The 24129-nt window shown below is 40.1% G+C and overlaps 6 protein-coding genes, 1 long non-coding RNA gene and 1 other non-coding gene across 12 annotated transcripts; 4 read left to right on the forward strand and 4 right to left on the reverse strand.

Annotated features, from left to right (window-relative positions):
• Window positions 1-139: 139 nt before the first annotated feature.
• LOC111796864 (protein PLASTID MOVEMENT IMPAIRED 1-like) lies at window positions 140-3186 on the forward strand. The gene has a single exon (XM_023679653.1). The coding sequence runs from the start codon at window positions 432-434 to the stop codon at window positions 3039-3041; it is 2610 nt and encodes an 869-aa protein (XP_023535421.1). The 5' UTR covers window positions 140-431; the 3' UTR covers window positions 3042-3186.
• Window positions 2350-9771, reverse strand: LOC111796866 (RING-H2 finger protein ATL80-like). 2 transcript variants are annotated; one of them, XR_002815434.1, is made up of 2 exons: window positions 8935-9771; window positions 2350-2367 (listed from the first exon to the last, which is right to left on the reverse strand). XR_002815434.1 is itself a non-coding variant. In XM_023679655.1 (1 exon), the coding sequence occupies exon 1, from the start codon at window positions 9545-9547 to the stop codon at window positions 8987-8989; it is 561 nt and encodes a 186-aa protein (XP_023535423.1). In that variant the 5' UTR covers window positions 9548-9771; the 3' UTR covers window positions 8845-8986. The 2 variants fall into 2 exon arrangements, 1 of the variants encoding a protein (XP_023535423.1); XM_023679655.1 differs by lacking the exon at window positions 2350-2367 and having other exon boundaries at window positions 8845-9771.
• Window positions 3249-6403, reverse strand: LOC111796865 (protein MULTIPLE CHLOROPLAST DIVISION SITE 1-like). Its single transcript, XM_023679654.1, has 6 exons — window positions 6230-6403; window positions 5856-6146; window positions 5269-5435; window positions 4770-5157; window positions 3591-3795; window positions 3249-3482 (listed from the first exon to the last, which is right to left on the reverse strand). Exons 1-5 carry the CDS (start codon window positions 6272-6274, stop codon window positions 3592-3594), a joined length of 1095 nt encoding a protein of 364 aa, XP_023535422.1. The 5' UTR covers window positions 6275-6403; the 3' UTR covers window positions 3249-3482; window position 3591.
• Window positions 6476-6547, forward strand: TRNAW-CCA. Its single transcript has one exon. It is a non-coding gene; the product is annotated as a tRNA-Trp (tRNA).
• A 1345-nt stretch (window positions 9772-11116) lies between the features above and the next one.
• On the reverse strand, window positions 11117-13198 carry LOC111796869. The gene is made up of 3 exons (XR_002815435.1): window positions 12911-13198; window positions 12165-12412; window positions 11117-11458 (listed from the first exon to the last, which is right to left on the reverse strand). It is a non-coding gene; the product is annotated as an uncharacterized LOC111796869 (long non-coding RNA).
• A 273-nt stretch (window positions 13199-13471) lies between these two features.
• On the forward strand, window positions 13472-16624 carry LOC111797119. The gene is made up of 5 exons (XM_023680024.1): window positions 13472-13622; window positions 14106-14238; window positions 15353-15449; window positions 15667-15753; window positions 16236-16624. Exons 1-5 carry the CDS (start codon window positions 13562-13564, stop codon window positions 16368-16370), a joined length of 513 nt encoding a protein of 170 aa, XP_023535792.1. The 5' UTR covers window positions 13472-13561; the 3' UTR covers window positions 16371-16624.
• Window positions 16625-17099: 475 nt separating this feature from the next.
• Window positions 17100-19400, forward strand: LOC111797116 (glyceraldehyde-3-phosphate dehydrogenase B, chloroplastic). 2 transcript variants are annotated; one of them, XM_023680020.1, is made up of 9 exons: window positions 17100-17250; window positions 17333-17443; window positions 17552-17716; window positions 17797-17964; window positions 18040-18200; window positions 18298-18359; window positions 18435-18484; window positions 18602-19008; window positions 19102-19400. In XM_023680020.1, exons 1-9 carry the CDS (start codon window positions 17152-17154, stop codon window positions 19235-19237), a joined length of 1359 nt encoding a protein of 452 aa, XP_023535788.1. In that variant the 5' UTR covers window positions 17100-17151; the 3' UTR covers window positions 19238-19400. The 2 variants fall into 2 exon arrangements, with proteins under 2 accessions (XP_023535788.1, XP_023535789.1); XM_023680021.1 differs by having other exon boundaries at window positions 17555-17716.
• LOC111797115 (glutamate receptor 3.3-like) lies at window positions 19380-23946 on the reverse strand. Of its 3 annotated transcripts, XM_023680019.1 has the most exons (8): window positions 23682-23946; window positions 23469-23532; window positions 22729-23268; window positions 21269-22611; window positions 20918-21195; window positions 20803-20834; window positions 20305-20711; window positions 19380-20209 (listed from the first exon to the last, which is right to left on the reverse strand). In XM_023680019.1, exons 3-8 carry the CDS (start codon window positions 22991-22993, stop codon window positions 19781-19783), a joined length of 2754 nt encoding a protein of 917 aa, XP_023535787.1. In that variant the 5' UTR covers window positions 22994-23268; window positions 23469-23532; window positions 23682-23946; the 3' UTR covers window positions 19380-19780. The 3 variants fall into 3 exon arrangements, with proteins under 3 accessions (XP_023535787.1, XP_023535786.1, XP_023535785.1); XM_023680018.1 differs by having other exon boundaries at window positions 22729-23532; XM_023680017.1 differs by having other exon boundaries at window positions 23469-23946.
• Between the last annotated feature and the right edge of the window lie 183 nt (window positions 23947-24129).

The following is a 24129-nucleotide window of genomic DNA, read 5'->3' on the forward strand; positions in this document are numbered from 1 at the left end:
TTTGTCCAAGTGTTTCCAAAAGTTCAGCTCCCACTTGACCCGCTCCCCCCCTCTGAGCCCCACAATCATTAGTCATCTACATTTCATTTGAATCATATCATATAATGCTAATTCCAACTATAATCATATTCAATATTGCTGAAGTTCATAACTAGGAATGATCCACGGTTGAAAACAAACATTTAATGCAGAAGGGACACGAGATGGAAGAAAAGCTGCGTGCCGGCGGCTGTCTGTTTCCGTGTCTATGAGTAAGCTTTTGTGCCCAGACAAATTTGGCTGGCTCTCCATCCTCCACACACAGCTTTCTATTACTTATCGTCTCTCCCAATTTCTCTGCCTCATATTCTTTCAAACCCCAATGCCCTCTTATCTGCTTCTCTTCTTCTCTTCTTCTTCCATCTGCACCACTTTTGGCTTCAACCTCATCAATGGCGACTGATCAGAACACGTCCCAAAGAAGGGATTCCAATACCCAGCTTCTCGATGAGCTCGAGGCCCTCAGCCAATCGCTCTACCAAAACCACATCTCCACTACGCGAAGAACAGCCTCGCTTGCCCTTCCTCGGAGCTCTCTTCCTTCTATTCCTTCTGCTGAAGATGTGGGCATCGCTAGAAACGACGACAGGCTCAACAGGCCCAAGTCCCGACGGATGTCTCTGTCGCCGTGGCGTTCTCGACCCAAGCTCAACGATGAGGATAAATCGCAAACGGAACCAAGCAGGGTATCTTCGAGTCAGCCGGAGGCAAGGAAGTTGGATGAAGCGGCGCCGGAGAAGAAGGGGATTTGGAATTGGAAGCCGATTCGAGCTCTCACCCTCCTCGGAATGCACAAGATGAGTTGCTTGTTCTCTGTTGAAGTGGTCACCGTTCAGGGCCTACCAGCCTCCATGAATGGGCTTCGACTTTCCGTTTGTGTGAGGAAGAAAGAGACCAAAGATGGAGCTGTCAATACAATGCCGTCTAGAGTTTCGCAAGGCGCTGCGGATTTCGAAGAGACATTGTTCCTCAAATGCAATGTTTATTGCACTCCTGGAAACCGAAAGCCTATGAAATTCGAGCCTCGTCCGTTTTGGATTTACGCTTTTGCTGTAGATGCTAAGGAGCTTGATTTCGGGAGAAATTCAGTAGATTTGAGTAAACTTATTGAAGAATCCACGGAGAAGAGTTACGAAGGAACGCGAGTTCGACAGTGGGACATTAGCTTTAATCTGGCGGGAAAAGCCAGAGGGGGAGAGCTCCTCGTTAAATTAGGATTTCAGATTATGGAGAAAGACGGAGGAATTGGCATTTACAATCAAGCACAGCCGAAGGAATCGAAATCGGTAAAATCTTTCGGGAGAAAGCAATCGAAGACCTCATTCAGTGTTCTTAGTCCGAGATTAACCAGTCAAAGTGAAGCTTGGACTCCATCGCAAACAAGACCGTCGGCGGATCTTCCAGGAATGGATGACCTAAACTTAGATGAACCAGCGCCAATTCCGTCAACCTCGCCGCCTGTTCAGAAATCAGAAGAACCGAAGATTGAAGATCTCGATCTTCCAGACTTTGAAGTTGTGGATAAAGGAGTAGAGATTCAGGAGGAAGAGGAAAAGGTGGAAAAAGAAGAATCCGAGAAATCAGTGGACGAAAAGTCGACTTCAAGCGAGGTAGTCAAGGAAGTTGTGCACGACCAGGCTCATTTGAATCGACTATCGGAACTCGATTCAATTGCGCAGCAAATAAAAGCTCTGGAATCAATGATGGGAGATGAAAACATTGGTAGAAACGATGAAGAATCCGATTCGCAGAGACTTGATGCTGAAGAAGAAAACGTAACGAAGGAATTTCTTCAGATGCTGGAGGAGGAAGATGGTACAGGCTCATACAACAACGGTAACAATGAATTCAGTTACCCTGAAATTCCTCCTCTCCAACTTGAAGAAACAGAGGATTCCACGGTGACTGAATCCAAATCATACCTTTCAGATCTTGGAAAGGGGTTAGGCTGTGTTGTTCAAACCAAAGATGGAAGCTACTTAGCTGCAATGAATCCATTAAACACCCCAGTTTCAAGGAAGGAGACTCCAAAACTAGCGATGCAGATATCGAAGCCAGTGATTTTAGCGTCCACACAGTCGCTGAGCGGGTTTGAATTGTTTCAAAGAATGGCCTGCATTGGGGTAGAGGCACTGAGCTCAAAAGTAGTGGCATTAATGTCTTCGGATGAACTGATGGGAAAAACAGCAGAACAATTAGCATTTGAAGGAATTGCCTCAGCAATCATTCAAGGGAGAAACAAAGAAGGAGCAAGCTCCACCGCCGCCCGCGCTGTTGGTACTGTAAAAGCAATGGCGGCCGCATTGAGCACAGGAAGGAAGGACAGGATTTCGACAGGAATATGGAACTTGAACGAAGCCCCTCTGACCATTGAAGAGATTCTAGCGTTCTCAATGCAGAAGCTGGAAGAAATGAGCGTCGAAGCCTTAAAAATCCAGGCGGAAATGGCGGAGGAAGAAGCCCCATTTGACGTCTCTGCTCTGAATGTGAAAATTGGGGGAAAAGATCAAAACCAATTCTACCCCCTGGACTCTGCAGTTCCCTTCGAAGATTGGATGAAGAAATTCAACTTCACTGGATATGGAAACAAAAGGGAAGATCCAGAAGGCGTCACACTGGCGGTGGTGGTGCAGCTAAGAGACCCACTGAGGAGATACGAAGCAGTGGGAGGGCCTGTGTTGGGCCTGATCCATGCCGAAGAACTAGAAATGGAAGACGAAAGAAGCAAATACGAAGAGGAAAGAAGATTCAAGGTGACGAGCTTGCACGTGGGAGGGTTGAAGGTGAGGAGGGGCGGAGGGAAGAGAAACGCCTGGGACAGTGAAAAGCAGATGCTGACGGCGATGCAGTGGCTGGTGGCGTATGGGATTGGGAAGGCGGCGAAGAAGGGAAGACATTTAGCATCCAAGGGCCCGGATTTGCTGTGGAGCTTGTCGTCGAGAGTAATGGCGGACATGTGGCTCAAACCTATACGAAACCCAGATGTAAAGTTTGCTAATTAGAACGGGCGGTTTCAATTCCGGCCAGTGGTACTTGCCTCGCCGCCGAGGCCCACACCGGAGACGGTGTCCGTCGAGTGTGTCGATATTTATTATTTCCTATATAATTGATTATAAGAGAGTAGTACATACATGTTGACTACGAAAACAGGAGGGATTGCATAGTTCGTTTTGTATTTAATTAAAGAATTCGAATAAATCGCCAAAAAATCATTCAAAACAAATTTTTATTCCCCCTTTCTGCTGGAGAAGCTCTTATATTCCCTCAATTCAATAAAGTACACTCTTTTAAGAGTTTGTCTCCAAAGCCACAGGATGGTCCCAAGGAATCGAGCCTGCGTGCATTGCTACCACGCAGTGCCCCTCAATTAGCTAACTTCGTAATGCGCTTTGCAGATAAGATCAACAGCAAAACTGCAAAAGCAAATCCTATTTACAGGAAACCTGCATGCATGTTAAACACACAAATTCAAAAACTTTGGAGAATGATACTAGACTTGTTTGGATTGGATCTGACTTTCTAACTGCTTTAAAAAGTGTATCTAAACTTACCTCACGATTTCTGTGCTTCATCAGATGAGGATTGAACCCCGAAAGAACTTGGGAGATGTCCCGAGTTTGGAGGCTTCGACTCTCCAGCTTGGTGGTCTGTAAAGCTTTGTTCTACTTGTTCGTCAGAGTTGGGTTCCGACTTAACAGGTCTCTCAAAATCCTTCCCATTTCTAGGATCTATAAATAAATTATTCAGTTTCTGTTCCTGCAGAAAATGTAAATATAAATGTGTAAGGGTGACTCATGAGACAATGTAATGGACAGCCATCTACACTATCACTTGGTTACCATATCTAAATGGCATCATCACTGGAATAACTAATTTCATATTAATTTCCTTGATCGGGAAACTCAAGAACCGGGTAAAAGAAGGGAAATGAGAACAAAAAATCATCATTTATCGAACAAACTAATGATGAGAAATCAAAATGACAAATTTAATTAAGATTAAAATACTCACTACGCATCACAAGAAGAGAGGATTTCATTGTAGGTCACAGTGTGAAAACTAAAAACCAAATACCAAATGGTGATTGATTTCACTGAAGTAATGAAATCGCAAAAGGAGAGAGGAGCCAACTAGCAAAGGAAGATATATTTAAAGAACACTTCAACATGGAGAAAAAGAATTTAAAAAATAATTGCAATGGAGTTGCGCATAATTTTCATCACCAAATAATGAGTAACAAAAGTAAAAGAATCTCAAAAAAGGCAAAAGCATCTTAATCCTAAAAATCTCTTCAATTTTTTCTAAGCATGTGGTCCCAGAAATGGCTCAAATAATTGAATCCAAGGAATCTTCCCCTTCTTGAAGTCGAAGGGATGTCCACTGAATGTGAAACGGATCAGACATAGAAGAAATAGATGAAATGCTTTTAACATCTTTTTTAGGAAGGGAATTGGCCGGTTAAAAGAGAGGACAATATGGTAAACTCGCGCAAAATGACAAAAGATGAAGAGATGGACAGGGCGTTCGTTTTGCTACACAAAACAGCATCTACCAGGGAGAGAACCGTGTTAGGTTGTCTACATGAACTTTTTGTGGGTCATCAATTCCATCATGGAACGAACATATTCACTCACCATTACCACGCAGCAAATGTTATATATGAATCTATCAACTGAAGGAAGAGCATGAAGACACGACAGAATCGAGTACAGAGTATCAGAGTTACTCACACCCTGGAGCGCTTCAAGCTTTCTCTGCAAAGCATCGTGCTCAGCTTGAATACGGAAGGGAACACCATGCTTTTGGTGCACATTGTTCTGGGCCAAGTCTTCATCAATATCACTAGATGTTGTTGCAAACGGATGGTTTGCAGGGATCCAACTGATTGTAGCAGGGTCAACATCAGGAGGAATTGAATCTCCTTCCTTAAGAAACATGGTTGGTCTCTTCCACTGATATGCCCGAGACCTCCGTTTCTGATGAATACTTTGTTCCTCCTTTGTAAGAGTAACTGGGGCCAACCGATAAACCTTTCCACACATTTCTACGGAAGAATTGCTTTTGTCAACCTTCACCAATGGATTGTTAAAGGGATCATCGTATTTTAAAGGTTTGGAACTGCAAAAAAATGGCGATAACAGAGGAAATGATAAGAAAATAATGGAAATAGGATATAACAAACATATTAGCATGTTCCAAGGACAAAGGTTCCAAAGACTTAAATCATACATGCCTCTTCTGTCAGATCTTAGCTGACCACGCCTGACTAGATCAGCCACTGATCCGGAATGACTGCTCCTGGATTTTCCCATCAAATACACTCTTGCAACTATTGCTAAACAAGCCGTCGCAATGCAAAACCCAATTGCAAGACCATTTCCAGTACATCTGTTCATCTAAGGCAGAATAGAACAAGAGAGTAAGACACCCGTAACTCCAAAACAAAAGGCATGATTTGTGCTTAAGAGTTCATTCACTATAGTGTAGGGCTTAAAACAAAAGACACTATACATTTTCGCAAATTGTATATAATTCATTGCGTTCAGAACCTGCATTTGATTATATCAATTCCGTTGATATCATAAAACATTTGACCAAAATCATTCATGACGAAACTCAGGTTGCACACGTAGCCCAAGAAGTATCAGTGTAATGATCCATGCCCATTCAGGAGACAGAACTCAATTGAATTGCGGTAAGAGGTTTAAATTGTGAACATAACAGAAAGAAGATAATCCTTGCAAACGCCATTCTCGAAAGTACAAAAAACTATAAAGAAGGAAGAGCCACAAACTCCTAATCAACCAGAAACTTACAAGGAAAACGCCTGGAGGCGACGAATAAATCATCTCCTGCAATTTCCCCTTGTAATCTCTGGAAGCTACACCACCAGTCCCACTCTTGACCATAATTTCATCATCTTCGACATTTCGTCCGGAATCAGTGCTCCCGGACCCCTCAGCCGAATTTATTAGAAATCTGCGACCAATTCGATGCCGATTCCGGTTAATGTTCAAATGACCATATCTAATGCCAGCGCATTTATAACCAATTCCAAGTTCGGATAAGCCGGACAGAACAAGAGGCTTTCGAACCCATACGTATGGCTGCACACATGATCTAGAAAGTTCATAAACATAGCAGAGAATATTTCCTGATAAAATCAAAAGAAGACAAGCGGAGCGATTACCTGGAAAGGATAAGAATGTAACCGCAGAGTCCAATTGGATGCCATTACATGAGCAGGAAAACATACTGAAAGAAAGTAAGATGGGGAATCAGAATGTTGGAGGAAGGAAAATGCACAGAGGTGCCATAGCAAATCAAGGATCCGGGGAGGATAGGGTTTTGCATGAGTATCTTCGTTTCGGATCCAAATGACTCGATGAGAAACGCAAATGAATAAATCCTTTTATATCAAAAAACGTAACATGTCGGATCCGTGGCGCAATGGTAGCGCGTCTGACTCCAGATCAGAAGGTTGCGTGTTCGATTCACGTCGGGTTCACTTTTATGAAATATTTTTTCTTTTTTTTTTTCTTTATCCTTTACTTTTCTCTTTTTTCTCTTTTTTTATTCTGCTTTTTATAAAATTGTGATTGGCTCACATATCAATTTTTTGGGGGGAAAAATAAATAATAATCTCACCCTGAACTTAATTATCTTTGTTAATTTTTATCAATATCATTTTAAAACCCCTAAACATTATCAAATTTTCAATTTCATCATCAAATTTGTGCCCCACGACTTAGATAAAAAGTGTATAAAATCTCATTTAAGTAGTTATAATATAAATTAATTTTTGGTAACACTCGGTGAAGAAAGAGTGTATTGATCTTGTATATATCTAAAAAATTAAAATTTACTCTCTATGCCTATATCAACCTAGTGCACGTTCATTTTTTAAGAGTTTTTCTAGTTCGTGGGGCGAGTAGTCTTCACTCTTGAAACCGACAAACATATAACGTGTCTATGTTGTAGATGATACAAAGGAATGTTAGAGACAATCCTTTGACTAACCTAAATTCCAATTACCAATCCGAATGTTGGGCATGTGGTGTTAATGCTTTACCTTAAATTTTATAAAATATCTACAAATTTTGTTTAGTTTTCAAAACACTGTAATCTAATATTTTATGAATGTTTCAAAATTATTTTAGAATATTGAAAATAATAAATTTTTTTTTAAATGTATTATCGATGACCTTTAAAGAGCACGCGTTGATGATATCTTCTTTTCCATATCATATCTCAAGATGTGACATGAAATTAATTCGGGTAGCCGTGACATGAAATAATCAGGCCCATTGAGTCAAATATCACATAGTTTACATGTCATTGGGCTAAACTCTTTGTATATTTTCATTAACTCCAAAATAACTGTCTTTTAATTAATTATTTTGAAAGCTTAATGTTATTTGTAAAGTCAACACATCCTGATTTGAAAAGAAAATGAAGGAGATTTATTTCTTGGTTGAGTCTTTGCCACGTGTGCCATAATTGAATGACATGGTACCCATGTGGGTGGGGGTTTTCATTATTTTATTTTATTTTATTGGACTGCTGGAAATGCGATGGAATAATAAAATTGACTTTTGGACTTTTGTTATAAAAAACAAATATTTTAAGTTTTGACCTAACAAACGAAGTTTAGGTTATAATGGTGTGATAAAAATTATAAAATTATGCTAACTCACCTCTTAAAAAATACTAATTTATCCATTCATATTACGATAAATGCTGTCTTTGTTTTTTTTTTTGGTCAAATTAAAGGGACCATTTTCTTAAAGGACGGAAAGGGCCGCAATATTTGATAGTGTGGCGTTGGAGGACTAAAAAAATAAATAAATAAAAGTATGTTGCAGTTTGGGTTTTAAAAATAGGAATTAGTTAGTGGGTATAACTGCAATTTGTTTGCATTACATATATATATATAAATATATATAATCCATTCCTTGACAGTTTGTCTTTGAAGGAAGATTAAGAGCAAAGTTAGCCCCCATAATGCAATTCCAGCCAATTCTTTACCGTTTCTGGCTAACACACTCCCAACAAATTCATTTTTAAAAACCAACGGGCTTCTTTTTTCTTTTACGTTATTTTATTTGAAATATAATCTCTATCTCCAATCTTGTTTAAGTTATAGGAGAAAAATCCATCTTCACTCACGACCAATTTCTCCATTGGGATGTAGCCTCATTTCTCGACTAGGATCTAACTTCTTGACAAAAAATTAAGAGATTAGCGACCCAAAATTATACTATCCATTTCAGATGGATGCATTTAACTGAAAATTATGAAAATCCATTGAGAAATATGAATTACGGCTAATAATAATTGATTAAAGTGAAAAGTACAATAAATTCACCTGTGTTTTTCTTACAGAGTATTCTTTTTTTTAATGAAGAAGAGAATTTTTATGTAAAAATTAAGACAATCAAACAGATATAGGTTGTATGTACATAGCACCTTCGTGGAAAGAATAAAAAAAAAAGTGCTAAATTTTGTGGGCCAATAAAAAGATATATTTGAAAAATGATGCGTAGATTAAAAGTTAGTTTAAAATATTTAATTTGACAGGTAAAAAGCTGGCGAAAAATTCCAGTTTCTTGTCAAAAAAANAAAAGAGGATTCATTTTCAGAAAATGGGAACAAAATATCCATTTGTTTGGAGTTTCCCCTTTCCCCTTTTTGATTTCAACTCCTCGCCTGTACTGTAAATTCATGCCATCTCCATTTCAATAAATCGACCACAGATTTGAAGTCAATAATCATAACAGATCTACCAGAGCGGCCGGTTTCAGATTCATTTGAATCGCCTTTGCTTCAACTTGATTTCATAAACAATTTCTAGTAATTACATGAATTTGATTAAGAAAGCTATTTACAACACGGAGGAAGGAAGGAAGGAACAAGAATCGCAGTAGTTAAAGGAAAAACCCTAGGGCTAAGGTAAGAATCTACTCGTCTTATCATCTCCTTCCTCTTTCACTCTGGATTCCGTCCCACCGTTCGAACTCGAGCTCGCCGGAAAACCACCGCACTTCTGGCACTGACTTACCACAAGAATCTGACGGCACGAAGGACATGAAGAGTGAGATCGGAACCACATATCGATGCAGGACACGTGAAATCCATGGCCGCACTGCGGCAGCACCCGGATTTCATCACCGACTGCGAACTCCGCGAGGCAGATCGCGCAATCTGAGAACTGAGCAGAAAACTCAGCGGTGAAGTTGTACTTCGGAAGAGACCTCAGGATCTTCTTCTTGAGACCTTTATTGGACGCAGGAGGAGGAGGAGGACGAGTGGAGGCGCCGCCGCTGACATTGCCGGCAAGGTGGCGTAGCCAGGCGCAGCGGGCAACAGCAACGAGACCGAGAACGCATATCAAGGCACAGAGGAGGGCAGCTAGGATTATGACGAAGTCAGAGTCATATGTCTGGGGCTCAGCCGAGTCGGAGATGGCGGAGGAGTTCACACCGGCGAGGTACCTAAAGGGACGCATTTGAAGCGGCGGCGAGAGAAGGGAGGAGGGTATAAAATAAGAGATGGGAAGGGAAGTCGTTTTGAATCAACTGGGGGCGTAACGTTTGTCGTTTCGATGGGAGTTTGAGGGGGGTTTTATACTGGGACACGGGAATCGGGCTTTCCATTTTCCACCTTGGGAGCTCGTGATTAGACTCGCCCACATGTCAATTATTTACTGAATTTTTATTTTATATTATACTCCACAAATACACTAATATATATATATATATATATATATTTTCTTTTAATTTCCTATTTAGTTTAATAGGGAGGGTAAGGATTGAAATTTCGAATGTTTTTCGTCCAGAACATCAGCTCAACAATGCTTACTCCAAAAAGCTTCAATCCAAAAATAATCTCTGAGTTACATCTTAGGGAATTATAAGCATCCAACTCATTGCTCCTTCCTTGGTCTCTTGTGTTTTGAGCTTTGAGCGTTGTGCTTTGTGCTTTTGTGTGTTTGTATGATGGGAAAAGGCTGACTCACTTTCATCACAGAACACACTATCCAACCTCAATTTCCTGTTGAGCTTCCTTCAAAATTCTAAAATAAAATAGAAGTTAGAGCTCTTTTAGTTGGGTTCGGAAGGGGAAAGAAAAAAAGTACATAAATGAAACAAAATTAGAAGACGTAAAAGGCAGTGAGCAATTTCAAAAATGAAACTTTGCTGGAATCGTGAAACAGCCAACGCCATACATCAATTAATACTCATTTAATTAACATGATGACTGATATAATTGAAAACCACGAGTTCGGTTTCGTATCAAAAGAGTGAACAAAAACTAAAGCCTTTCCCCTATGGCATTTGGGTTCAATCCAAAACCAGTATTATTTATTAGTCATCTAAGAAATAACAAAACCATCAATCAAACAAGCAGTAATTTAGTGGTTTGATACTCTGAAACACGGTGCAAGTCCTTTCTCTTTCGTGGATCACTCCTGTTGGTTCACACTCAGAGTAGAACACAACACACTATTTTGCTGTAGAATGGGGTGACGTGGACTTGAATCCGAGGTTGGGGGAAACCAACAACGTGTTGCGTAGACAAACTGTCTGCTGATTTGAGGAGGAGGAGGAGGAGGAGGAGGAGGAGGAGGAGGAGGAGGAGGAGTCACAGGAAGGTGGGGTGGAAGCCCAGAGGCATCCTAGCAATGACAAGGCACTTTCGACGCATCAAGAAAGGGAAATCTTTGATTCTGCTCCACAATATGACACTTGGGACAACCATCCAATCCAATCCCCCTTTCCAACAACACCAATTTATTGCGTCTCTCTATGAAAACGATATCCACACACTTCAAACTTCTGCTTTTCCTTTTGCTAATGAAACAATAGGCAATATACAAATAAGGCTGTCACGTTTTCCCTATCAGAGCCGTCCTCTAACTCCTAAAAATTAATATCCAACCAGACCCAAAAGCTAAAGTTAAAGCTAAAGCGAGAAAGAAGGGGGTGGGGGCAGAGGAAAGGTGGCATGGCCAAAGACCGAAGTAGAAATTTGGTGCGTTTGGCACTAACAAGAGTGGAGCTTTTGTTACATTTTAGAGGGGCGCAATGAGTCCATACCAAACCATTGTCTTAACATGTTTAGAACAACAGCAAGTAAAGAACTGAAGGTTCCATTGAAGAAAAAACTCCCCCTTACCCAATACCTGGAACTGAAGGTTCCATTGAAAAAAAAAAAAAAAAAAAAAAACTCCCCCTTACCCAATACCTGCTTGTGCTTCTCCTCGTCCTAACAAAAGAATCAATCAGTCAGCTAATGCTCAACTTCTAGTTCAGTGGGGATAAAAAACCTGGCTCCCGAGTCATGTCAGGCCCCTCCTTTTTCCGGCCGCACCACTTCCAAAAGCTCGATGTTCAATTCAAAAGTAGCGCCAGGCTGCCTATACAAAGTAGGATTACATGTACATCTCATAACCATACAACCAAAAAGTTGTTATCTTATCTCTATCTCAACCCTCCACGCAATAATTGACATAAATAACATAAGTAAACCAAAGGCCACTTGACTTGACCATTTCTTGGATTCCTTAACTCATTATGCTTGCATACAGAAAAAAGGGGGCTAAATTATGGCTTTTGCCCATAAACTTTATAAAAAAAATTTATTCTGCAATTAATCTTTTAAACTTTTGAAATACACACTTTACGACTTTTGTATTATTTCAAACCAACTACTCACTTTAAAGGTATATTTAAGCTTCCAATTTTGCTCTTAAACAATATACAAGTTTTATTGGTATTTTCCCTTGATGAAGTTACTTGAACAGGTTATATTTGAAACCCTTGTAATCTAAAGGGTAATGCGCATGACTGAAAAATAGACAATCACTGACGGGAGAAAAAGTGTAAACATATATATATATATATATATATATATATATATATGCGCACATGTTTCATGATCAAAAGAAATAGTTTTTTTCAGTACAAGGTTCTGAGATCAGATTGTATGATATGACTACAAAACCAGGGAGTTGGACCAGATTTTAATCCCGCGTTTTCATGCGTTCACATGCAAATTGATCTCAGAAAGCTAAAATTAAAAAGACAGGCAAAGTAGGCCTCAAAATTTTCCAAGCAGATTACCTGAACTGCGGAACCCTTCTCTGCCACAGGACCCTTTCCCTCCTCGACATCATAGTACTTCAATCCATTTGCGGCAATCAAAATGTCATTGCCAATGCGAATCAAAGAAAGCTACATAGAAATGCTCCTCATAATCCAGAACTTCCAACCATTACATGTGAAATTTCGATGGATATATTTTTTCTTTTATCAACAAACATCATAGAGCTCCCACGTTTGGATTATTGAAAGAAGAAGTCCCACGTTAGCTAATTAAGAGAAAAATCATGAGTTTATAAGTAAAGAACACTGTCTCTGTTGGTAAGAGGTTTTTGGGAAAACCAAAAGTAAAACCGTAAAAACTTATGCTCAAAGTGGATAATAGCATACTATTGTGGAAGGAATGTGATTCATAACATGGTATAAGAGCTACACCCTTAATTTAACCATGCTAATAGAATCCTCGAGTCTTGAACAAAGAAGTTATGAACTTCGAAGGTATAGTCATAGGTGATTCAAAATATAATATGTGTAGGTCTATAGTCCTAATATCTCACAGTGCAGGCAATAAAACTATAAATTCCACAAGAAACTCAACTCTTAGCGAATCAAACTTCCATTTCATTTCAGTAGAGTTATAATATGTAGATGCGGAAATGGAAGAATATGTCGCAATTACTGAATCAAGACTTGGAATCTTCTACTTATCGAAAGTATTGAGAATAAATTCAGAAGATAGTGATACACGAAGGACTGAGATTACTAACCGCTGGTGATACAGTCCTCGAGAGGAATAGTCCTCTTGTTCCTTATCTCTATTGCCTTGGACGGATATACAGAAACGAGAATGAAAGGTAGCGAAGAGGTCAAAATTGCAGACCTTCTTGAAATTGGTGGAGAAAACTCATCCTGCCTCGCATTCTCTCGTTGGTTGGCCGAGGATTGAGAACGAATTTAAGGAAGAAGGCGATGAATGGGACAGGAATCCAAGCTCTTCGGTGTGGCCACTGCCATGACGGTTGAACTGCGCGGGGGAAGTGTTCCGAAAGCGCCCACATCATATCGCTATCCACAAAATACAATAATATTTTAATCGAGCTTTTGTCGATTTACTAACTGTCATTTGTTTTGGGCCGAATGCCCTGAAAAAATCGGGTCCATAGAGAAGGATAGTTTGGGCTTAGGAAATGGGCCAGGATCACCAATGGGCCTGGATCACAAAGCGGGAAAACACGAGCTCATGGGAATTATCGTAATCGCAATGCACCGGATAATTTCCTCATGGCCATCGACATTATCGAACAAGAACAAGAAATATTTTCGAGTGTGATAAACTGTTTTGGCCCTTCAACCGTTCTCTCTCTCTCTCTCTCTCTCTCTCTCTCTCTCTCTCTTCAGGTCATTTTTGGGACTCACCGATGGCTGCGATATCTAATTCCTTGGTTTCAACCAAAAACCCTCAACTCCAGTTATCATCTAGTAATTCTTCTTACTCTCTAATTTCTTCAGCATTTGATCTTATCTCAGATTTTTGCTGTTGAATACTATTGGTTTTTCTTGTAATTTGTCTCTTGAATTACACCGAGCTTCAAGTGGTGGCTACCTGCTACCCTTCACAATCTGCTTATCTCATAAATCGGCAGTGTTATATGTAGAAACCGCCTTGTTCCATGGGAAATTTGTGCGGGAACCGTGTATTTTCCCTATTGTTATGAAGCTTGCGGTTGGCTGTTTATCGTTTCTCGATTGCTGTCGAAAGGCTCGGTTATTCTATTCGTTTCTGTTACGTGAACATGATGTCCCGATTTCCAAATCAATGAAAATTTTTCAACTCTTGGAAGATTGAATTTGACTAGTACATAGTTGTTCTCATTTTCATAATTTGGAAGAATTGGGGAGAGTATAAATGTATGGACACTTAAATTTTATTAGTCTAAATTTGCTCGCAAATTATTTTTCCAGGATCAAATCTGAAAACTGCTGATAAACTTCTGGGGAGTGTGTCTCCCACCAGCTTGTTACTCAATCCTGGTTGGGTTGGAAAGGCGAAGCTTTCTACATCCAGGCGGCCACTTTCAGTTCAAGCTGCATATAGGTATAATCTACGGAATCGCTACTTAAACTACATGCCATTAAGTCATATTTTATGATAGAATTATAGTCTCCGAAGTCTCTTTACATGGTAGGAATGCATGTCTAGAATCCTTGTACGGGTAGGCTTATCATTGGGGTGTGCAAATTCTGGAAAAAGAATTTCCGTACTAAACCAAATTGAAGGTGTTAATCTCAGGCTGTCAACAACCAAGAATCTTACCAGTTTCAAATGATTCAGTTCAACTGGTTCAAACAGATTTCCAAACCGAAGGATGGGCCTTTTTGGGTTTCCATGTGCAAAACTGAGTCTCATTAATTTAGTTTTGAATTGGTGAAAGAATGATTGAATCAACATATTGAATGCATGTACTCATTCTACCCTAGATATCAAATCAAATGGTCTTTGAATTCGATCTATAAACTCTGTATGATTCCGGCTTGGAGTTATGCCTCCCTATGAGAGTGTAGCATTTGTTCCTATTATATTTGGGCGCTAGTGTTTAGAGGCAAGGCCGACATTCTGTGGAATTGTGCTGTCCATGCTCTCCTTTTGTTAATTTGTAAGGAGAAAAACAATATGATTTTTAAATACAAGGAGACTGCCTCCCTATGAGAGTGTAGCATTTGTTCCTATTATATTTGGGCGCTAGTGTTTAGAGGCAAGGCCGACATTCTGTGGAATTGTGCTGTCCATGCTCTCCTTTTGTTAATTTGTAAGGAGAAAAACAATATGATTTTTAAATACAAGGAGACTGCCTCCATCTGGAAAATTTAGCTCAAATCCTTCGTTTCCTAGGTGAAAGAGGCCTCTTCTTTTCATGGATTCTTTTTGGAATAGTGTACATATAGCTTCATCGTGGTGTTCTAACCACACGATTTTTTTATAATTACAGCATTTTGATGATTATTAATTATTGGAAGCCTCTAATGGTCCCTTAGGTTGTCTCTCTCTCGTTTAGTCTATAAAGCATCGTTTCTTATTCAAATAATAATAATAAATCTCTTTATGGTTGAAAATAATGTACAGTCCATAGCAATTGTTAGTATCTCTTATAGCATTTAGTATAAGTTGCAAATTGTCATGGCAGTTAAGATTATTGTGTACCTTATGACAGTGATGGCGGACGGTCAAGCAATGCAGGCATTTTTGTTGGAGGTTTTGTATTGGGAGGGCTCATAGTTGGCACGCTTGGCTGTGTATATGCCCCTCAGGTTTTTGACTTTTGCTCATCTCTTATCTAAGCTCTAAATTGTACATATGAGAAATTCATCTTGTATATCTGTTACTTGTGTGCTATGATACTACATTATGTAACATACATATTATAGCAATCTACCAAGAAGTATGCACAACTGTTGTCTCTGAGCTTTCAGTTCGAAATCCTAGACTTTCAACTTTGCATCACTGAGAGTTGATCTTGTATTACAGATTAGCAAGGCACTTGCTGGAACAGATCGAAAAGAATTGATGAGGAAACTTCCCAAGTTCATATATGATGAAGAAAAAGCTTTAGAGGTGCGAAATCACTGTCTTCTTTTTTGTTGCAAGTTATCTCCTGAATGGACATTTCGTCTTCACTTGACACTGATTTAGCGAAGGCATTGATTTTATTTTATTTATTGGCAACATCATATACCCTTCTTAACCACCCTGAGTTGGAAGAGTGATAATTAAGGTCCGTGAAAAAGTAAGCCGAAAAAAAATGAGTTCAAGTTCAAATCATTGTAGCCACCTATATCGGATTTAAAATTCTACTAGTTTTTATTTACCATCAAATGTAGTAGGGTCGAGTGGTTGTCCTCTTATATGAGTCGAGGTACATGTAAGCCGGTGCGGACACACACATATATCACAAAAAATGAATTCGTATGTTTTCTTTCCAAGCCTCGTCAAGTTCTTGTCAATGATGTTAAAATGTGCTTGTGTAGTTTTAGTTTTGAAAATTCTGCTGGGGGTATTTGCTCGTTGAACGTGTTTTTTTAAAATTGAAATTGCAGAAAACAAGAAAAGTGCTGGCACAGAAGATAGAACAGTTGAACTCTGCGATTGATGAGGTTTCTTCTCAGCTCCGGACAGACGATCCCCCAAATGGAGTGGCCGTGAACTCTGACGAAATTGAACCTGCCATTTGAAATTTGGTCTTCCTTCACCGCTCACAACTCTGCGACCTGGAATAATAGTTAATTTTCTCTCTTGAACATTTGAACCCGAGCTTTGATGCTCCATAATGTGTTGTTATGATCGCTCAAATGCTCCATATAAAGTTTAATAGATTTGTAGAACAGCATTCCTGCGCCGTGTTTCCTATTTTTTACACGAACAACGGGCTTTGTTTTGTATTCGGAAGCCACTTATTTCATCCCTTCCACCTTCTATTTGCATTTTATGAATCGTTTAGCATTTTTTGAATTGTTGGCATTGTTTCTCAAAATAAGTTTTTGCAACATTTGATGATGCAAGCAGAAACACAATTTTTAGGTGATGAAGAGACTTTCAGCTCAAAAAACATAATAATTTTGTCATCCAATAACATTTTATCATCCAGGTGAAATGTTATTGTTTCAGCTCAGCCAGAGTGAGGCCCTTCTCTCCGTTTGGTGTGGGAATGAGGTGGATATGTTATGAATCATTGACTTGGAACAATATTCTCCGCCATCAATCAACGAGAGGCAGTGATTAGAAGAGCAAATTCTGAACATATAGCTTGAGGGCATTATTGGAAAGTTACATTTGTGGTTTAGAGGCTGCCTAAATTTGCAAGGCGAAAAATGGTACCTTATCTCGTGTATGATCTGCTCCTCAACTTTCTCACCACAAAACACTTACTCTTCCATGTATGATTCGGAAAGGGTATCTATATATATATATATATATTTGTGAAGTGGAGTCACGTATTAGCCAGAGTAAGCAGCCATGGCCACTCATGCAGCTCTTGCTTCAACTAGAATCCCCACCAACTCGAGGCTTCCTTCCAAGACTTCCTACTCTTTCCCTACCCGCTGCTCATTCAAGGTTGGTCTCTTCTGCTCTCAAACTACTGAATTCTACCAGATTGTCTGTGCTCATACTTTACTTTTGGTTTTGCCATGTGCAGAGGTTGGATGTGGCTGAGTTCAATGGGCTTAGATCCACTTGCCTGACCTTTTCCAACAATGGTAGAGAAGGATCTTTCTTCGACATCGTGGCTGCTCAACTCACCCCCAAGGTTTTTCCTTTCTTCCCTTGTTTTTCTGGTTTGAAATTCTAGATGATTTCACGAGAGATCACAGTAGTTTCAGAAAATTGATGAGAGTATGAAACATGTTGTTCATAGCAGGCAGTAGGATCATCTCCTGTTCGGGGAGAAACAGTGGCTAAACTCAAGGTGGCAATCAATGGATTTGGACGTATTGGCAGAAACTTTCTGCGGTGCTGGCATGGTAGGAAAGATTCGCCTCTTGACGTCGTAGTTGTCAATGATAGTGGTGGTGTCAAGAATGTAAGCAATACGTTTCTTCTAGAACTATCTATTGGAACAGTGTTAGCCGAAGTTTTACCATTTGGGATGAAAATTTTCAGGCCTCTCACTTGCTAAAATACGATTCCATGCTGGGAACTTTCAAAGCAGACGTGAAAATTGTGGACAATGAAACTATATCTGTTGACGGCAAGCCAATCAAGGTTGTTTCAAGTAGGGACCCCCTCAAGCTTCCTTGGGCCGATCTTGGCATCGACATCGTTATCGAGGTATCAATTATCAGATTATCCATCACCGGATGATCGTCTCCAAGATCAATTGTTCATATTCATGTCCCCTCGCAGGGTACTGGAGTGTTCGTGGATGGCCCAGGTGCAGGGAAACACATCCAAGCAGGTGCAAAGAAGGTTATCATCACAGCTCCTGCAAAGGGTGCTGATATTCCAACATACGTTGTTGGGGTAAATGAAAAAGATTACCACCACGATGTCGCTAACATCATTAGGTCAATAATGATTTTGAGCTGCCATGTAATAGTTTGTGGTTGGTTTGGTTACTTAGGCTTCTGATAATTAAAGTTTTTTGTTTTAATTTTTATGCAGCAATGCTTCTTGCACCACCAATTGCCTTGCTCCTTTTGTGAAGATTATCGACGAGGAGTTCGGTAAGCAATCGGTTTTGTTTTAGCCGACTGGCACTGGTTCCTGATTTTAACCATTTGATATATGATTGAATCCAGGCATCGTGAAGGGAACCATGACAACCACTCACTCCTACACTGGAGACCAGGTAAGGAAAAGATATGAACATCACATTATGAATGCACCATGACATTGATCTGATAAATGATTCTTGAAAAAGAGAAAATCTTATGACCTCTTGTCATGTTCTTGGGATTATTTTTAGAGACTCTTAGATGCATCACACCGTGACTTGAGGCGAGCCAGGGCGGCTGCTTTGAACATTGTCCCTACAAGCACTGGTGCAGCAAAGGCTGTGTCCCTTGTGTTGCCCCAGCTTAAGGGCAAGCTCAATGGAATTGCACTTCGTGTGCCTACTCCAAACGTTTCAGTTGTTGACCTCGTTGTGAACATTGAGAAGAAAGGCATCTCCGCCGATGATGTCAACGCTGCCTTCAGAAAGGCAGCTGATGGACCGTTGAAGGGAGTTTTAGCTGTGTGCGATATCCCTCTCGTGTCTGTGGACTTCAAGTGTACTGATGTTTCCTCCACAATTGACTCTTCACTAACAATGGTAATGGGAGACGATATGCTCAAGGTCGTTGCCTGGTACGACAATGAATGGGGATACAGGTGAGGACTTTCATTCATGGAAATTCATGTTCCCTCAACAGTAGAAGCCAAAGTATATTAAGTTTCATTTGTTTTTTTTTTTGTTGTCTCCAGCCAAAGAGTCGTCGACTTGGCTCATTTGGTGGCAAGCAAATGGCCAGGAGCGGGATCGGGAAAAAGTGGAGACCCATTGGAGGATTACTGCCAGACTAACCCAGCTGACAAAGAGTGCAAAGTTTTTGAAGCTTAGGCATCATGTCTCTTGCTGGCTGTTTTGAGTCTATATTGTTCTTGTGCATGAATGTACAATGCTGGTTTTGAATTCGTATATAACATTTGAAGGCAATATTCTAAAGCTAATGACCTTTGAAAAGGGACAGAAATGAACGAAATACTACAACATGGTTCCATCACCTTTATTACACCTTTCTTCCTCATTTTTGCTTTGCAAATTAGTCCACACACATCTTGTAGTCCATTTTGTTCTATAAATTTAGATATTTTGCTCCGATTTCTCTCTAGAATCGGCAGTATACAAAATGCTAAAATTTTACTTCAGCTACTGCTTTTAGTTCTTGTGTTTACTCCAGCCTTCGCCCAAAAGGAAGTAGAACAAAAGAAAAAAAAATTGGAAATAGATATTTTTCTAAACCTATAGAAACAGATAGCTCAGTTATACATCTCCCTTACTGGATTTAGAATGTAATTTATGTGTGGAAAGGCCTTAAAATGATTGATGAAGAGAGCAGACAATGAACCTGGGTGGTTGCTTCAAGTTCTGTCTGCCACCTTCTCAGGGATTGATCTCCAACTGATCATCATCCCTATCATTTTCAGATGATTTCTCAACTTTCCTTCGTTTGCTTTCTCTTTTAGAAGGTTCTTTTTTCTCATCCATCAATGATATAATTCGTCGAAGACGATTAGAATGTGATCCACTACTGATGGACAGATCAGATCCTTTCTCATCAGAACGGTATAGCTGACGAATAATCTGAAAGCAGTATATGGCAAGAGAAATGAAACAGACTATCCCACATATTAGAAACAGGCCCCAGAAGCTCTTAAGTTGAAGCCGGTCTGATTCTAGCTCTGCACTGTCCATGCTGCAGGCGCTTTTCATTAGCCATTTATCATGAATCCGTTGAAGATCGCCATTCTCCGAGAGCTGCAAAATGGCCGTCGACAAGTCTACAGCCAAGGGAGAATCTCTGGGGAATGCCTGAAATACCAAAAGGAGCAACAGGAGAAGAGTTGCTAAATAATGCATCCCACATTTAATAAGAATGATAAGTCCTAGAAAGAATTAGAACTCACGAAACCCCAGCCACTTTTTGTAAACTCTTGACCAACAACTCTGAATGTGCACTGTCTCGACAGGAAACTTTCTACATATGGACGTTCGTCAACTATAGCAGCAACACCCCCCTTGTCAGGGCCAAGCTCAAGTGCCTTGGCATATTCTTCCGGTGATCCAAGAGCAAAAAGCCTGGATTTAGATATGTTCAGCTCCTCACTCAGATAACGTTCAGCGAACGATCCAACTTGAAAGCCTATCGGTTCGCCACCTTTCGTCAAGGTTTCGATTCCTGTGATTGGAGAATATAGCTGCTGCACCGTGAGAATGGATGTTAAACTGGCAGTGTAGCTAGAATTTATTATCAAAACCACAAAGAACCATATGATCAGCACTAGGCGGCCAAGAGTGCTAATTGTGTTCTCCTCTGCAAAATACGTACAGAATGAATTAAATTACAGATGATAACATTAAAGTGACCATAATCAATGAAACCAAACCATCTTTTAGCAACTTACTGTGGGCAAAAAATAGAGTTGAGAAGCTAAACCTGCAAAGTTCACAAGCAATCAATCGATCAGCAGAAAATTTTAATGAGATATCACACAAAGGACCTCAGACTAAGGACCTCACCATAGAATTGTAATACATTGTTTTTTAGGTGGACCTCTGAATTCATCATTCGTCCTATGCTCCAGAATCCAGATAACAATTCCGATAAAAAGGAAGAAACTAGCGGTGACCATCCACATGGCTGGAGAAAATGGATGCAGGAAAGCCCAAGCACCAGTGTTCAGTTTTTGGAATGGAGCCACCACAACTAGTCCAGAAGCAGTATATGGCAGAGTAAAATCCACAAGCCTTGTACGGCTCGTGACAATGGCAATGTCCCCAACAACAGCATCAAATTTCTGATACACAGACAAGAATTACCAATTGAAGCAACTTAAAAGATTCAAAATTTAGATGTGATATAGTACTCACGCCAGTTGTGATCCCATACACAAGATCTGTGTAATTTGGATTATGATGGCCATCGCCAAAGGCTATGAATCGGTGCGGGACAGCGTAGGGTAATAAGCTTACAGCAGCTGTAAACACATCAATGCAGAAACCTTGGAAATTTTCAGTCCTTTTGATTTGTGATACAAACTCCTTGTAGCTGACCCGAAGTGGCACTCCAATGTTTAATAGCTTCCCATTGTTTGGGAATACCCATCCTCGAGGCTTACCTATTGTATTTCCTGGCCATATAACCTCGTACAGCTTCTGATTTGCGCTTGAACGATTAGGTGGTTTGGAATAGAGTGTCTCAGGAGAATCAACTGATAGACCAGAATAGTTGGACCAGTAACCCACTCTTCTTGATCCAGTCCCAATAACATTAATAATATCATATGCAGGATGAGGAAGGGATCTGTCAGAATCAAATTTAATGGCACCGCTCAAACCAACAAAGTCACTCTCCAATATGTTATCCAGCAGGCGTTTTCCGCCATCAAAGATAGTCATAGCTTCAAGATGAAGATTACCGCTTTCATTTAGATGCAGTCTGGAATCATCAGAATGTGCGATGATCCCACCTTGATTAAGAAATTTGTGGATGGCATGAGCAACCACCCAAACAGAGTCATAAGCATACAGACCATATGCATTCAGACCTAAAGAGCCACCGGTGAACTTATTCCACCTTGAAAGAAAAGCTTTCTTTTGATCTGAATCCGCTGTGTGCTGGCGTAGAGAAAGAACTCCTTGCATCGACTCTACGGTCTCAAGAGGGAGAGGAACAACACTATCTAGTAGAGAAGAAAGCCAATCAGTTGTTATCCATACATATCCATTCCCCATCATTTGAAGGAATTTAGCCACTGAAAAGACTAAGGCGCCTAATTTGGGGTTCACATGGAGAACCATAACTCTTGATTCCATTAGTGCAACCTTAACAAGTTGATCCAAAACTTGGGCTCGAGTCACCACTGATTCTGGACTAATACCCACCTTATATGTGATTTTACAACGCTTCTCAGCAAGTTTATCACCCAATGTTGCAATACCGTTCCACCCATAATCATCATCCACATATATAGCAATCACCTCTTTCCAACCATAATAATCAACAATCTCAGCAACTGCAGCCATTTGAAATAAATCACTCTGCGCAGCCCTCACGAAGAATGGAAACTGAAGGGCAGAGAGAGTAGGATCTGTAGCTGAAAATGAGACCAGAGGAACTTGGAACTCAGTTGCAACTTGGGATGAAATGTGAGCAACCACAGAAGACTGAGGGCCTATGATGGCTACGGTTTTATTCTCCATAAGTTGTAAAACTACAACAAATTCATCGTTAGTTCTAGGCTATGATTACAAGAAAACGTCAGAAAGTTAAAGCAATTAGGTGGGGGAAAGAAAAGAGAAGAACAAAATTAAAAAGAACAAGGGATCACCTTCGACCATGCCCAGAAACCCACTACAGTTGGAATTTTGCATTTGTAACCAAAGCTTGGTTCCTGGAAGAATTCCGAGATCCGCATTCACATCTTTCACAGCTTCTTCAATGGCAATTTTAGCAACTTTTCCAATGGTGGAATCAAAAGAGAAAATAGCCCCAATGTTCACAACCGAAGGTCTTGACGAACTGTTCTTACCAAATTCGAGAGAAAAACTACCACAACAGAGAGATAGCAAAGAAAGAAGCAAAAAGAAACTCATTTACGATTCTTGCCAAAACAGTGGATTTTATCTACGTCCAGTTTATGCAAATAAAGAAACTTCGATCCAGTTGAAAGTCATGAGCACACCAATAGAACCAGTTTCTTCCTTTCTTCCGCCGCCCGCCGGGAAACGGTGTTAAACAGGACGAGTTTTTTTATTATCTCGTGGTGAATCAATTGCACACAGAACCAAGATAAGCTTAAATATTAAACATTCACAACGAAGCTCTCCATGTAAGCAGACCAAGGATCCGATTCCTTGCCCTCTCCATACTGGAAAAAGAAAATCACCCAATATCAAGGCCACGGAAACAGTTTCAAACTTGACTGATCCCTGAAGGTAAGTATTATTCTACAAATGCCTAAACTCCCAGAAGCAGCTTGATTGGTATTAAAACACAAATATCCTCAAAATTAAGAAAGAAGTAATCAGATAATCAGTAGCAAAGTCGCCTAGCAAACTATCAACTAACCGGAAAATCAAGTAATGAAGAAAATTCTGCTGCTCCAATACAACTTCATCGAACAGTAGATTCACTGAAAAATGAATGAAGATAAGGAAACGGAAGCCTGATTGGAGGCTGCGCCAATAAGAAATTGGAATGATTGGGAAACAAAGTATATGCTAGATGCCAAATCAGCTGCTGGTATCGAGGGAGAGAGAAGCAAACAAAATTTGACATTACTTGATGAAGCTGGCCAGCAAAACCACGTGAAAATTTCGACAACAAAAAGTAAGAAATTCCTTCGTTCATGAGTGCTCTTTTCTTCGACGCCCAATCTTTCCGCAGCAACAGTGACGCCATCTACTGTCGCTCGTTCGGTACTCCACAGGTGAGCCCTTCCGCCCTTGTGGGCGGCTGAGACTCCGCCCCCGCCCGTGGACGAGGATTAATTTTCCAAAAATGTCCCAGTTTCTGTTATGGCATTTTCTTAACTATTTGGCAAAAGTGATTAAGATGCGTTTATATTGCCTAATCATTGTAAGATTGATTAATCCCTCGGTTTAAAATGGATTTAAGATGGCGTTTTTCTCCCACTCATCTTTAAAAGTCATTAACGATATTATTCCATTTAAAAAGAAAATATATATTATGTTACCAACTAATTTGGGCCTGGGCCTCCATTTAAAGA

Source organism: Cucurbita pepo, chromosome LG06, assembly GCF_002806865.2.
Source record: "Cucurbita pepo subsp. pepo cultivar mu-cu-16 chromosome LG06, ASM280686v2, whole genome shotgun sequence".
In the NCBI taxonomy this organism is placed as follows: domain Eukaryota; kingdom Viridiplantae; phylum Streptophyta; class Magnoliopsida; order Cucurbitales; family Cucurbitaceae; genus Cucurbita; species Cucurbita pepo.